Raw genomic sequence first — 15958 nt, 5'->3', positions numbered from 1 at the left:
CATGTGGTGGCAATTCCACTGCAGTGAGCATAACACTCCAAATCTGAACATTTGACACACATTAAGCTACTTGGTAACACTTTATTTGAAGGGGGTTGAATAAGACTGTCATGACACTGTCATAAACATGACATAACACCTGTCATGAACATCAATAAGCCTTCATGAATATTTATGACTGTTGTCATAAAGCGTAATTCGGTAAATTATGACACTTTTAATACAAAGTTGACATTATTCAAAATGTCTTTTTTTATGACAACTTGACATTAACTAAGAAATAATTACTGTTTAAACTTTACCTTTAATAACATAAAGTTACCTAATTTTTAAAGTGCAATCAGTAATACTTTTATAGCAAATTTATATCAGTAATGATTTCTTGGTTAAAGTCAAGTTGTCAGAACAAAGACATTTTGAATAATGTCAACTTTGTATTAAAAGTGTCATTATTTACCGAATTACGCTTTATGACAACAGTCATAAATATTCATGAAGACTTATTGATGTTCATGACAGGTGTTATGTCATGTTTATGACAGTGTCATGACAGTCTTATTCACCCCCCCTTCAATTAAAGTGTTACCAGCTACTTTTATTAATTACCTCCAGAATGTCTTTAAGGGATCATGATACATTAGACAAAATCACTTTTTCTTTCGAGAACTTCACATTTTTCCTGTTTCCAGGCATCAGCTACTGTATCGTGTTTTAGTACCTTTCCATAGGATCCTTGTCCGAGCACCTTCAATAACTGGAACTGAGACGGGTCTGCTTTTTCACAGCCTTCCTTAACATGGTGGCTGATGTCAATCTCTTTAAGTACACTGTCGTCCTGAGAAAAGAAATGCAGACATCATCATTTGCACTTTATTTACTCATTCAAAAGTTGTGTTTGTACAACCTGATTGACATAAACAGCTCGACAGGACAGAAAGAGGGAAAACTCTAAACTAAATGGATACAGAAAAGGCCCAAGTTATTAAATATTAGTATTTCTATTTTTTTTTATTATTCTGAGGCTTCTCGCCCTTGCTTCTGTGAAGTAGATCATTGTCATCCTGCAGAATCAAAGTCTAATTGAGCTTTAGATCAGGTACTGATGCCTGGAGATGAACCTTATGGCAAGTTGTCCAGATCTTGACGTAGCAAAGCATTCTGAACCCTCACAGGTTTTAACGTTGGTCTGTGTCTGAAATGCCATGTTGGTTTTAGGTAAGATGTGACATGACACGCATCAAAAGTTTCCTCTTTTGTCCCCGAAGTCCACAGAATGTTTCTCCAAAATACTTGATGTTTTTTGAAAGATATGAGATGGGCATTTCTGTTTTTTGATCAGCAGGGATTCTGGCCTTGGAACTCTTCCACAGACACCATTTCACCCAGTTTCTCTTTCTTATTGGTAAACCTTGAACTCTGACTTTAACTGGGACAAGTGAGGCCGACAGAGGTTTAGATGTTGTTCTTGGTTGTGTTGACCTTCTGCACTAATCGTCACTGCGCTCTTAGAATCGTTTTGGTTGACCAGCCTCTCTTGGAAAGGCTCAGCCCTTGCTCCCCTACTTTTCCTTTTTTTTTTCAGCAGACAGAAGGGGTCTTTTTAAATGATTTATTATATTTGCTGGTCAGGTAACAAACACGCTTGGGTCTGAAATGGGAAACTGAGCTCAGCTTTCTAAAAAAAAAAAAAAAAAGTTTCAATCATAGTTAAATCCTTATTTAAAATTGGGACAATTAATTTTTTCACAAAGGCCCAGATGGGTTTAGATAGCCTATTTGACTTAATGAATTAATTAATCATTTTAAAACTACTTTTTACATTTACTCTGGTTATCTTTGTCCAATATTACAATTTGTTTGATGATATGAAACATTTAGGAGTGGCAATCAAGCAAAGCCAGAAGAAATCTATGAGAAGCAAATATGGTTTACTCAGCACTTTACATTTATCTCTCCCAAATGCCTAATTGTGATAAAATTTTGCCTGCCAACTAGCTTACATTGAACACAACATCAACTCTTTTCCCTGCTGGTGGTGGGCCAACTTCGAGGATGCCTTCTGTTGGCTCTTTGGGTCTCTGCCCTGCTAATCCCCAGTAGCCAAGGCTTGACTGCTAGGGGCTCAGCAACATTTTACACATCTGTTGCTGAGACAACCAACTTTCTATTGTCATCTGAGGCCGAATAATGTGCTGCAATAAACATACTGCAGTTTACTACAGGAATAATAACCATTCTCATACTAATTACTAACAAGAGTAATGCTTAAATCTCCAATGAAGCAGGAAATAAAACTGTGAGATCGGTTTCTGCCAGGACAGCAAATTACTCTAGTGCTATCTTTGTGCTGGGTTTAGTTAGGCTCTGAAAGAACAAACATCATTTACTGTAATAATCTCCAGTAACCAAAAGCATGCATCATGTTAGATACAAATACAAAATACAAATAAATGCAATCACTTAAGAAATGATCACAAATGTCCCATGTTTTTACTGTTTCAGTAGGTTTTAAGACTTATTTCTTCACTACTGACTTAAAAAAATAACACCTTTCCAGACATTTGCTGAAATTTAAATATATTTTGCCAATGACAGATCATATTAATTTTAAGATAAAGCTATTTGTTCCAGATAGGATTATGAACTCAAGTAAGCACTCTCATTTAAAAAATTGTTTGTTTGCTTGCATGATAATACATTGTAATAAATTACTTCTGTTGTAACTCACAAGCTTGCAACAGTAAACTTGTTGCAAGTTCAATAAATCACCATAATGACTTTGTCAGGGACGTAATAAATCTTGCATGAAATGAAATTGGTTAAACAGCTCTTCAACTTGTTTTATATTTGATCGTTAAACTTAATTCACATTTTTAGCAGACCAATGCAAGAGGTCAAGCCAGGTGTTTAAATGAGACACATCTGTGTCAAGTTCATAAGAATATCTTCTGACAGAAAACCATGTGTAATGTCTATAGGCTGCACAGTTTTTAAAAGGGAAACAGATGTGTTTCCAAAAAGAATATCCATGTAAGCGTTAGAGTGCGCGATTACCCAGGAGGCACAGCAGCTTTTAAGCCAAACATCCAGCTCTTAGTCAATTGATTTATTGAAACTGGACAAGGACAAACAGGGAATGGATTTGATTCTGGACACGAAAAATGTTTCCAGCATTTTGTTAATGGTAGTCTTGCCCCAAAGCAATCTAGCATTGTTCTCTAGTTCTCTATAAAGAGATCTCTTATAGATCTCTTATATTACAGATCTATAAAGAGATCTGTAATAAACAGATCTCTTTATAGATCTTCACTATAAACTAAACTTCACTCTCATTTTACAATATATTAAATCTGAGACCAAGCATTCATTAGAAAAAAAATATTTACTGAGATAGCTGTTGGTAAATCCAAATGGATTTCCTTTTGGCTTCCCCTGAAATGCATAGGAAGGGTCACATGCAGCTCAAAATGTAGAATGTAGATTTAAGGCAATTTTGAGTATGACTATTTTTTAATTCTTTATATCTCCATTGGGATATTTGTCAGCACAAAGAAAACAGGAAGGCCGCTTAATGTTGGCTTGGCGTTCAGCTTGCTACTCATTCTCAACTAGCATTCATTAAGTTTGACATGCTGTGTTTCTGTGATACATGAAGATTTTCATCATATTGGTTTTAAAGCATGAGTCAATGGAAAAACATACAAGATTGAACTTGAAGCCTATGCAGATTTTCCCTATACTCCAACACCATACCCCATAACAAAAAAAAAAACATCAGGAAGCACTAATAACACCTCTGTCTCAAATAAGTTTATATAAAAGTCCTTCAATAGTTTGGCTAGAAAGCAGTCACTGAGTAGCAACTACTTTGCCAAGATTCTAAACTAGCTTCTTTATTCAATTCCATTTTAATATTCAAAGATGCTGTGATCTAAACCATTTCATTGTACCTGTGTGTTTGGTGTCTCCTAGGTGATGAACCTCCTTCCACCTCAGTTATAAATCTTTAGCAGTATCTAACAAGTTTACTTGCAGCATTATAGCTTATAGTTGCAGCAGATACTCCCACCCCTATGTTGGGAGAAAGGTGTTTCAGTAGTGATGTGTAGTGTTAGTTTTCCATCACATAGTAACAGATGACTTCTGTAAGAAAACTGTTTAACCGTATCATGTTTAGGAGTATTCAGAATGAAGAAGGAGGACAGTGGTGTACAACGCAAACCTCTGTGGCAATCTCAAGTGTTTTGCAGCGTTCAACAGATTTCCATTCAGGACTCTGTCTGTTTTTCCATAAACTTCCCCTTTGCTTGCCAAAGGGGAACTTTTTTGCATGGAAACTTCAAAGTTCAGTTTTGATCTCATGTAATTGAACAGTTGATCGCTAAAAAAAAAAAAACTCATTAAAATACTTTCAGTTTGTGACAAAATGTAAAGTTTAATGTTTGTGAATATTTGTCATGGAGGGCAGCGACTATCATCCAGAGAGCTAGAGATAGAGAGTCACTCAAACAATAATCAAATGGTCACTCGAGCTGATCTAGCAGCATTCACAACAGGAGGTCTCGGAGAATGTTTTACTGCATTTATAGCTCAGACATGTAGGCAGGTGAGCTGGACGTCTCACACTGTGACCCTGCTGGTGTGTTTGGGTTATAAATAGAACTCCACTGCTGTGGCTGTCAACTGAATCAATCTGTCTAGATCCATGTATTGACCAACCTGGCTGCCTCTGCTTTGTATTTCCCTGTATGACAGTGTGTCCTACACCCGGCCTCACACACCCTCTCTCTGCCAAAAACACATCTCCTGTGGGCCTCAGGCTTTGGTTCTTGGCAAACAGAGAGAAGGGCAAAAACTAGCACTGCTTTCTGGATAATTCTGCAACACTTTTCACACCAGTGAGCTGTGAGTCAGCTGCCTGTGTTTATGTTTTGAGATATTGCCTGTCCAGCTCCACACAAGTGTACACACACACACCCAACACACACACACAGATCCCAATAGTGATGCAGCTGCTTTCACACGTGCATGCCTCTCGTGTCTGATCAGACGTTAAAAAAAAAAAACTAAAAAAAAAACGCCTAGCTGACATCACGACTAACCTCCAGCTGACAGAACCCGGCGCTGTTCTTGTTCCGCGCTGCTTTGTTCTTCAGGTAGATGGAAAACCATCTCCGCACTGTAAATTTACGCGTGCTTGTATCCATGGCAACGATCAGACCCGCGCATCTATCCCATAATGATGAACATCTCCCCGTAGGAGGAGGGGGGCTCCCCAAGATAGACGCGCAGTAACACACGGCTCTTCTTTTAGGCTCCCTATTTGTCCCGCAGTTTCCCTGTTGGCGCATCCTCAATGCAGCGGTCGCTCTGTGGCGTCTCCATCCTCTGCGCTCTCCGCTGGTGGATCTCAGCTTCGGCGGGAACCCAGCAACTGAAAGCAAGTTGTAACAGAGCTGTTAATCCACGCAGCGGATTGATGACTGCTGCTTGGTTTAGGATTGCCCTCCGTGTTTTGCAGCAGGCTCGCTGCGTAAAAAGGCTGCAGGGGTAGAGGTGACGAATAAATCCGTTCCGCTGAATCAGGAGAGTGCGCGCAGCTCCCTTCTCACATCTCTACCTGGCATGTTTGTGTTCATCTTCCGCTCTCCTCTGTCTCTCTCTCTCTCTCCCACCCTTTTTGCGAAACAAGGGATTGTCACCAGTCACATTGTGCGCCACAGGGAAGCTCACCGACCCCTCCCCATTTGTCTCCCTCCCTTTCACCTCCCGTCTTTCCCAACAGCCACACAGCAACAGCTGGTGAGGTCACATGGTGCAAACCTGCAACCTCTCCCTGGCTGCCTTTTCTCCTTTGCAGCATCCGCACTCGCAGATTTAGAAAGCGTATTTTTTATAACGAAGACAGCAACATGTCAGCATGCAAAAATACGGCGGCATTAGAATTCAACATAAAATGCCGAGTACAGCAGCCAATAATGATGACACAAATGAGGCCAGCAGTCACACGGGGAACAGCATGATCTGTTCTGATCACTAAGCATGTGTGCGTTTGCGTTGGAATTTGAATCTGTCACATCAGCAGCTTTTGCAGGGCTGCAGTGTTACATAACCTCAGAAAGAAGCAGTGATACATGGCAGCCAGACCACGTTGATGGGAGCTGGTGGGGGGCAAATGAGGACTGCTTCTGGGGTTAACTGTCTGCAGCTGAGCTGAGGTTAAATTTCTGTAAGGTTCACCTAAAACACTCGTACAGGGCCGCAAACACTTCAAAGTCCAGGACACAGAAGTCACAGTGCAGTTTTCACATGTTTGGCTGAATCTGGGTCACACTTTGGTCACATCAGGTACACAGTTTTTTGGGGCATTTTAGGACTATTGGAAAATGTAATCAAATGTGTTCAGTCAATCTGCTGTGCTCTGCTGTGGGCGGAGATTCAGGATTATGGACTGATGTCTTTGTCCTAGTGGGATTAAGGCTCTGTAAGGAGATCACAACATTAATATTTATACCCCACAGCCTGTGAGACAGACAGACTCAAATATACCAGTGTATCTATGCTGGATCACACTGCAGAAAGAAAGAAAAAAAAAACTGTTAACACCCTGTCACATAATTTTGTCAAATTGTCTTACAGTGTAATCCCAGCAAATTGTATTTATAAATTCCTATTCATTATGCATTTAAAAAAAAAACCATTGTATAAAACAAAAGAATTGATGACACCAATGAGAATCAAAAGGATACATTTATTCATATTAAAAATAAGAACTTACAGCATTGTGCAGTTGCTAATTTTAGGACATTTGACAGCAGAAGATATTATTTAACATCAAATAATCAGTTTGCTACACATAAACATAACCTGAGGTAACAGGTGATTAAAAATAATCACTGTTCATGAATAAATCTGTCATCACAGGCGCTCCATGTTTATTTAACATTCTAGAGTATCATTTCATATACTTGGCAAAAATTCAAAAAGGCAGAACAATCATCAGAAAGGTCAAATAAATGACAAAGAAGTTACAAAGTAAGGCACTTTCCTTTAAAGTAAAGGCCATTTTCATCCCACCCAGGACAAAGTGAAACCTTGCAAATTGCCCTGAATCAAGACAATTCCAGCTAACAAGAAAAAAATACAGAACAGAATTTGAATGGGATGCGTTTTAACAGCGACAAATCACAAAGCCTCTGTTTTGGTTTTACTGGATGTAGGTGTTCAAAACAAGGGATCATAAAATTCTCACTGACAGAATGGCAAAGTAAGCAAGATTGTCTGTTGCAGTGCAAAACAAGTGTGATCCTCTTCGACAGATTTGAACTACTTTGTGACATTTGGTGATAATGAATCAGGTCAAGCAAAAATCCCATGTGGAGTACCTCAAGGCTCTAAGCTTGGGGTATTTTTCTTCAACATCTATATGATCCCATTAGCTCAGACTATGGAGTATTATATTTCCCACAGTATCCAGCAATATAAAGCGGCTGGTAAAACGCAACTTTATATTTTTGTGTCCCTAGTTATCAGTAATTATCAGTGTCTTCATTGGATCAGACCTGAATTCTCATAAACAAATGAAGTCTATCATCAAGTAAACCTAATAAATCCTTAAAAACATTTTCAGTATCAGGGGCTTCCTCTGAAAAGAGGACACAAAAACTGACTGTACTAAACTGAACATTTTAGTTTCCATGAGTGTTTTACATTTGTTGCTGTATATGCAAACAGCATTGTGGTTTAAGCCAACTTGAATTCAAGCATTCCTCAAAATGTGAAACTAATTATATTTATAAACCTGACAGAAACTCAAAATTGTTAAATGTGAATACTAAACAGGGTGAAATGGGTTGCTTATTAGTGTACATGCTAAATTACGATCCATTTACGAACAAAAACTAACTATTTTTGTCCATAAAAAGGTAAAAGGAGATATAGCTCCCCAGTTTGAACATGTTTGCATTTAAGAATCAGGTGGGTAATAAACTGGTATGTCAGGAGAACACACACTGAGTCCAGATGATTTGTTTTGGTCCCACTGTCCTCTTGAAAGAGTGTTAGTGGCAAAGTGTTTCTCACAGTCATACAGAGTGAAGTCAGCATCAAAACAGATCTCAATCTGTCCCAAAGTCTGGGGCTCAGAGTTCTGTCAACAAACAAAGAAACAAAAAGAAAAAACAGTAAACATAATTATTGTCTAATACAAGTTTCATAAACTTTACAAACAAGGAAACATAAATAAGTTGAATTGTTTAAAGAAAAAAAAAAGCTGTTTATACCGTTGATGGATGCAAACATTGGATCTTGGGTTTCACGCCATAGAAGTTTTCCATCGCTTGCTCAATATCTGAAAACTGCAAAAGTCACAGAAATATTATTACTGTTGTGACAGAATGTAGTTTCATAAATCCAGTGCAATAGATAAACTTACAGTGTAGTATTTGTCAGAGGGGGTAATGTTAGCCTTCTGCAGCATGCTGCAATAAAACATTACAGATCTTCACTTTAACTGATGTCGAGTTTTACCGAAAGAAACATGAAATAAGTGAAACACCGGGCAACAAACATGGAGAGTAAACATAATTCCTATAAATCACCACGGTACAAAGATATAGATACAGAAATGTTCAAAATGACAAAGCCTGCATGTGAGGCAGGGATGTTCATGCAGGTGTGTGTGAAAGAATGTGTAACCAACATTACCTGTTCAAATCCACCTTCTGATACAATTCCAGTGCCTTGCTGAAATACTTGTGTTGACTATTCAGCGAATCAGCTTCTGCTGCACATGTTCCATGTTTAGACCACTCGTACTTCCTGTTGCAAAAGGAAATTCATTTAACTGATAAACCAAAAACTAAAACATGCAGATCAACTGAAAGTTAATACTATAACATTTTACCAGACAACATTATTTATCTCTTTTTCTTCAGTTTTGATCAGTTTTTAAGATCAAAACACTTTTCTTATCAATTTGGTTTCATCCCATAAAACCAAATCTATCTCACAATTCCAGTTTGCAGTAAATACAAAAATTAAACAAACTGCTGTGGATCAACAAAACGGTTTTACAAGATTTTAAAAAGTGTCTCCCCATCATACTTTTTAAGCATTCAAATATGTGCAAAACTAATAATCTTGTTACATAAATAAAACCTTATTTTTACAAATGCCAGACACCAAAATATGTCTCGTAAAAAAATCCATGCAAAAAGCAAAAGCTTGTGCTCACTTCCTAATGATCAGGCACTGAAATTTCATTTATTCCGCCTGTCTCGGACATCCCCATTGCAGTAATGACTTCCTGTCGGTGTGTTGGCTTTTAGTTTTTTTGTTCCGCAACTACAGCTCCCCCCACCCTCTCTCTACCCCTCCCGCAGCGCCGTTTGGTTTGCTTTACCAACAGTGAGCAAAGATTCTTTTTTTTCTATAAGTATTGTGATTCGGGACACAAGGCGATAAGCACATTCAACTCTCGCTTCCACTGATTTATTTAAATGTTCAAGACTTAGCAGATGTGACTAGCTAAAGCTAGCTAGCTTCTTCTCTATGTTCCTGAGCAGCCGTGGTATCCTTGCGCGTGCACGCAACCGGGTCAACACAGACAGGAAATGTTCTGTTTCATGTATATCGATGGTCCTGTGCCTTGTGTAGAGCTTCGAGTTATTAATTTAGGAAGACTTTAGTGTTTCAGAAAGTTTTTTTTTTTTTTTTTTTTTTTTTTGCCATGGCTGACGGTGACCGGTTCATTCTGTTTGTGTGGCGAGGAGTTCCGCGGAGCAAGGTAATGGCGGATACGGGAGCTGCAGCAACCAAAACACTACGGTATATTTCTCCCTTCTTGCATATATCAGCCAATTCTGTGAAATTCAGTTCAGCCCAGACTGTGAACCAGCTGACCAGCTTCCTTTTTATTTTAATGCCGGTAGTCAAACGACTACAAGAAGCTGTACATAGCGCCTCGCACTGTACAGGTCAGGCTACGTTAAATGACGTCATCATTTGATATATAAATTTTTTTCCACCGTGTCAAAAAATTCACCGGTATTACCATAAATGAGACGATATGGAACACCACTGCCAATAACCCAGTTTTACTAATGTAAAAGCAATAATAATATTATATATTAAAGCAATATTAAATGAACACAACCTCAAGAACTTAGGGTGTGATTTAAAATCAGCAACTGAAAGGATCTATTGACCGAGCTGCATATCCATGTATAAATGTGTGAATGTTTGTGAGTGCGAATGGGTGAATGTGACTCTAGTGTAAAGCGCTTCGAGTGGTCAAAAATGATTGGATAAAGCGCTATATAAGTTCAGTCCATTTACCATTTATCTAGATGTTAACACATGCAGTGAAATGTTCCCTTTTATTATTTTTGAATGACTTCTATGAGTAATGATCTAGTAGTAGTAATAAAAAGAATAAATGTGTTAAATTAGCATAATGATAGTTTGATACGTTATGACCAAAACTAGGCCCCAAAAACAACTTTTTCATAAAAACAAAACAAACAAAAAAAACATGCTGACTTAAAGGATGAGACATACCAGAAGTGAAAAGAAGAAGGATTAAGCAGGTCTGGCCAAACCTTCTTCATGTCTGGGATCAAGTCCTGAGAAAAAACACACCAAAAAAGATTTACTTTATACATTAAAATAAGGTTCATTTTGAGTCGCAAAGGGAGTAAAATATAAATTTGTTCACCTTTTCAAAATAGCTTCAGTATTACACAACCAATATCTTAATAGTCAAAGGAAATGTTTTATTTCTGGGTTATCCTAGTTCTGTACGTTTGTAGTGTTAGACTGACTGGAGAAGTGCTATACCTCTATTTCAGTAGCGTTGAAATGCCAGGAAGAATTACAGAATTCCCCTTTATCAGGCCTGAAACACAGAGAGATTACAGAGAAAAATTACATACAAACTTAGCAAAATAGATATTTTTCAGGGGTTTCCTTTTGATGACATCTGAATCTAAATCTATATAAAAAAACATATACCTTTACATCCCTATTGCTTGTATGATATATTGTTTCAAACTGGGGAGCTTTGTTAGAGTGGAAAACACAGGCTGCATGATTGTTTACATCTCATCTCCCAAAGGTAAAAGGACTTGTCAAGAACACATGAGAGTGATATTAAAGACTAAAATCCAGACTCTTACCACAGTCCATGCAGTGTCCAGTAACTAATGTTGAGTTGGCAATGCTCCGTCTGAAATGTGATAAACAAATATTAATATTTGATGTTTTTTTTACTGTGTGCTCCGGTAAGAGCTAAATCATTATACTGTATTTGTAACTAATGACTTTCACTGAATCAAGAATAAGAAATTAAACTGGATTGCACATATATTCCTGTGTGATGTATATTTATCAACAAATGTCATCCTATGCACTGCAGCAACATAAATCTCTGCAAGGCCCAGCTAAACAGCACTAAACACCGTTCCTCTTGAACTCAAAAGCACAATGTGAAACTGATCAAGATTCACACCAAGTACACCGCTGCTGACATATCAAATTTGCTTAGGTTTGTGTCCGATTTTATCACTAGACGCAATCACAACATAATATAAAACCTAACTGCACAATAAGCAGAAAAAGTGCCATCAACAAGCCTAAAAATGAGACGTGCCAGTCATGCTGTAACTTGCATGTGAACAATGTTAAACCGCACTGCTGACAAGTAGTCTTGTGGTTTTGTATCACATGGTGTTATAAGGAAAACACCTGGATTAGATTTCCTCAAACGAATCAGTGGGCGCCATTGTTTAACACGACGATGCGAAAGACTCGCTTGAAAACAGCATTAACTCTACCCATGACTTTAGTTTATTGATCATACTCCTCTTTAAGTGACAGTGAATGAAATCCTCTTCAAACTAAAAAAATGGCTGAGATGAATCCTAGATTGAAAGGTCAGCATACAAGCAACATAAACACAATATTTATTTTACTGTAGTTGGAGATATAGAACATACAATACAGAATTATGATAAATTTAAAATTAAGTATTGTTGATGACTCCATTAATATCTCGCACACTGGAGTTTTGCTCTGTCTAAACATATTTTTCTGCTCCTCCCAATCACTTAGGGGTGTCAAAATCTATATGAGTCATGTTTGTCTTATAAGGTGTCTTGAGATGACATTTGTTGCAAATAGTTGAAATTTACAGCAGATAAACACCCAAGTCAAAAATAAAATGTTTTAATTTTATATTATTTGTCTTTTTAGTGAAAGTAAGTTTTGCATTTGACACACATTTTCCCTAAAGTCATAAAGAAGCACCACTTGTTGACGAGTAAGAAAACAAATGCTGTACATAGTCAATAAATGATAAAACTACTGAACATACTCTGTCATCCTATATTTAAAATGACAAGTGCTAATAAACTAAGTCAATAGATAAAGACAGACAGGAACTCACAGAACAGAAGGTTTTGGGCCACTGCTGTGTCAGGATCACTTTGGTCCATAACTTGCTGAAATGCAGACATTTCTAAGCTTCTTTCCAATATGATTTAGTTCAAATGAGCACAGCTCACATTTATTGAGAAACAGTTACTGCAAATGTGAACAGAAAGTAACAAAAATAGTGACAGATGGGCACAATTAATCATTTCTTATCTGTTTGTTCTTACATTGGTGAAGTAATGACAGCAGAGGACATAGCTGCTGCCAGGCAGACAAGAAGAGGGAAGTGGAGTCTCATGGCTGACCTACAACAAAATGGGAAATTAAACTCAATACATATGAGTCCTGAAAAATTAAAACCACACCAACACAAAAAAGTTATAAACTTTTCAAAATATTCCATGTAGTCTCTGAAGAAATAACTTTGAGTCTCATTAGACAATTTGTTTAGAAGAAACTCTCTCCTTAGGTACACGTATAACACAAATCCTAGCCGAAAGGACAGAGCATAACTGGAATACACTTATAAACAGGAACTTAGTCCATCTTGTTTACGTAAGTGGGATTTCAGCTCAGTTCCCATTTTCTGGTATAACCGTTTTTTTACAAAGATTGAACACAAATAAAGCAAAAGTTAGAATTACGTTATGATCTTGTGTTCAGATTTTCTAACTTAAAATCTCGTAAAGATAAAACCATGTAAACGCTAACTCACATAAATATTTTTAGGCTATTTAATAATATCACCCATAGAGATTGTATGGGTTCAACATCTTCAAACACTTGTTTGAGGTTGTCTCTAACAGTAAGGAAAATGCTTTTCTTAAGGTAACCCTACAATTCAGTATGACAGCCTAACAGCTTTGGTAAGTGGAAGGTGCTGAGAGACATTACCAGGATAAAAGATGATAACACAGCCCAATTTATTTGTTTATTTCACAAATTTAAGTGTACAAACTGCACAAAAATATGACTTTCAGAGGTTTCATGAACAGAGAAGCACATTGTGATTCAATTGAGATGCACCACTAATATGAAGCAAAGTCATGTAAAATTAGGATAAGTGGTATTGTTGCCACCTTGGAGGCAGCAACAATATGTGTAGTGAGGAAGCTGGACCAGTGTAACTAAAATATATTATTGTGAGAACACAGCTTGAGTTACATGGCATTCAATGATAAATACATTAAATCTCAAATATTCAAGTAGGATGGTGTTGTAACACTAATGTTTCTTGCCAGGAACACCAGTTCAGTACAAATCTAATAAGGCAAAAGGTATGACATGTAAAACTGTACATCCTATTACAATGAAATGTCCATGTTTGTCATTATTTCATAAGTTTTTGACAATTATTCTCCATAAAATAATGCAGAAACACTACATAGACACAGCATCACACACAGATTAAAATGAAAGAGTTGAACTGGACAACTTAAGGTTATAAGGATTAAGTCAGAGCCAGTGGGCTCCTCAATCTCAACATACCAACAGTAGCTGTAGCTCTGCTTAGCTAAGCAGTAAATGACTCAAACCTTTCCGTCAGCTCACAGAAATCTAACGAGAACTTGCAGCTACTTTTTTTCAGTCTAGTTGACAAAGACATGAAATACCCATAAACTTACGACATCACTGCCTAAGGACGCCAATGAGGAAGACGCCCTTTTTGATTTTACACTAAACGCAAAATAAAATTATACTCAAATTTAAAGCTCCTACACACTGTGCGTTATATACTTTTCAACACTTTAACAATGCATAAACAATGACTGTTCGTGAAACTGTCTGGGGGATCTTTTGTAAAAATGTTTGGACCAGACTGACGCAATGAGCACAAGGGCTGTAAAGAAATATCAACTAAATGCATATTCCAGACTAACTCAAAAACAACACGACGATCTCTTAATCATTCTAAAAGACAGTACCTCAATAGTACGGAACAAGTGCTTATTTTAGAAGAGAAAAATAATTTTGACTAACTTCACTGACCTTGTTGCAGACATGGAACATCAGACAGTATAACACTTGAATGAGCCCTTCCTTCTTGATATCTCGGCTTAACTAGGTCACGTTTTATATAGTGGTTTACCAACGAACAGTTTTGTTTACGTCGAACAGCACTGAACTACCGGCTTTGTTGGATCAGCCAATCATAAGCATCATGTCGTAAACACATCTTGCGTCATTACGTCTCTGCGTAGAGCCGATGCTTGGGCTGCTTGGTTTAGTATAAGCCGTGACCCGTTTGCTCCTCCGAACAACGCCTACCAACGACGTTTTCAATCCAGGTCTGGATAGATTCGCTGAATTAAAAAACAAACAAACACAAAAAACAGTTCTTTGTAGAATATTTGTTTAAATAACAAATTTACCTTAATAAAAATGGATAAATAGTGCACGTATGTATTATGGCAGATGGTAATATGAGAAAACACCAATTAAGTGAAGTTGAAAACAAGCTACGTTTCCACTAAAAAAAATCTATTAAAGATATAAAGTTAAAAAAGAAATATATATCATATTCCGGGTATAGTATGCTCTAAACTTATATTTTGATATTAACAAATTTGGATCAACAGAGGTCTAACAGAAATTGACCCAAAAAAGCATGTTTACAAACTATAAAATAATTTAAAAAATTCTATTTTGTATCAAATCAAATTTTATTTGTATACCATATTTCAGCAGCAAGGCATTTCAAAGTGCTTTTACATCATCACAAACACAAAAACACAGTCATGCAACATTGAATCAACAATCAAAAACATTACATTAAGTCAAGTGCCATCATTAAATTCATAATTAATTACAAATTAAGATGTAATGAGATTAATTACATAATTATTTATTATTCTTTAAATGGGAAAATTTATTTGGGTGAAAATATAATAAAAATAATAAATGGCTCTTGATATTTCCTAATGATTGTAGTGGGCATAATTTTGCAAAGCCCTTTCAAATAAGTCCAACTTTAGTGTGTAACACAGCAGTTAAGTGTTTTATTTTTACTGCCCTATATTTTAAATAGCAAAGATTAGATGCCATGGGTAAGATCATTTAAATTTGTTAAATAAAAATCCATCCGTATTTTAAGTTTCCTGTAATTTCTTTACTGAAAAAGTCAATACTTTGCTGTAATTGTAAAACTCTGGCCTGTTATCAGCTATATTGGTTTCCTGTTGGGCACACGTCCATTTGTCTACGTCATTCAGACATCACACACTCCTTCTAAAGCTGCCGAATGTTATCCCATGTTGTCGCCTCACATGATTTTGTCTCAGACGTGCAATCTGTTTAACAGCTCCTTCTCGATGTCAGGAATAGTCAGGTTGTAACTGTAGCTAGTTTTATAAATAGGCCGTGGCCAAAGTTCAGCATGCGACGCAGCTTCTCAAGATGTTCTTTAATGCAGATGGAGAAAATTCTAAGCGCAAGAGTTTGATGCAGTGTGCAGCTAGATTCAAAGCTCTACATTAAAGAGATGTCAACTTAAATTTGAATAATTTGCAAATGTTTTATATTCATT

General features: G+C 37.0%; 2 protein-coding genes across 2 annotated transcripts; both read right to left on the bottom strand.

Moving 5' to 3' along the window:
• Positions 1 to 637: 637 nt before the first annotated feature.
• Positions 638 to 5947, bottom strand: LOC103136603 (ribosomal protein S6 kinase alpha-2-like). Its single transcript, XM_016670352.1, has 2 exons — positions 5103 to 5947; positions 638 to 835 (listed from the first exon to the last, which is right to left on the bottom strand). Exons 1-2 carry the CDS (start codon positions 5349 to 5351, stop codon positions 638 to 640), a joined length of 447 nt encoding a protein of 148 aa, XP_016525838.1. The 5' UTR covers positions 5352 to 5947.
• Positions 5948 to 6731: 784 nt separating this feature from the next.
• Positions 6732 to 14595, bottom strand: LOC103136528 (ribonuclease T2-like). Its single transcript, XM_007549810.2, has 10 exons — positions 14422 to 14595; positions 12660 to 12737; positions 12446 to 12500; positions 11178 to 11227; positions 10840 to 10897; positions 10561 to 10625; positions 8707 to 8820; positions 8435 to 8480; positions 8283 to 8357; positions 6732 to 8149 (listed from the first exon to the last, which is right to left on the bottom strand). The coding sequence occupies exons 1-10, from the start codon at positions 14433 to 14435 to the stop codon at positions 7967 to 7969; spliced, it is 738 nt and encodes a 245-aa protein (XP_007549872.1). The 5' UTR covers positions 14436 to 14595; the 3' UTR covers positions 6732 to 7966.
• Positions 14596 to 15958: the final 1363 nt, after the last annotated feature.

This window comes from Poecilia formosa, unplaced genomic scaffold (genome assembly GCF_000485575.1).
Source record: "Poecilia formosa unplaced genomic scaffold, Poecilia_formosa-5.1.2 Scaffold33, whole genome shotgun sequence".
Taxonomy (NCBI): Eukaryota; Metazoa; Chordata; class Actinopteri; order Cyprinodontiformes; family Poeciliidae; genus Poecilia; species Poecilia formosa.
Note: the sequence above shows the minus strand (reverse complement) of the source record. Positions and strands in the feature narration are given on the sequence as shown.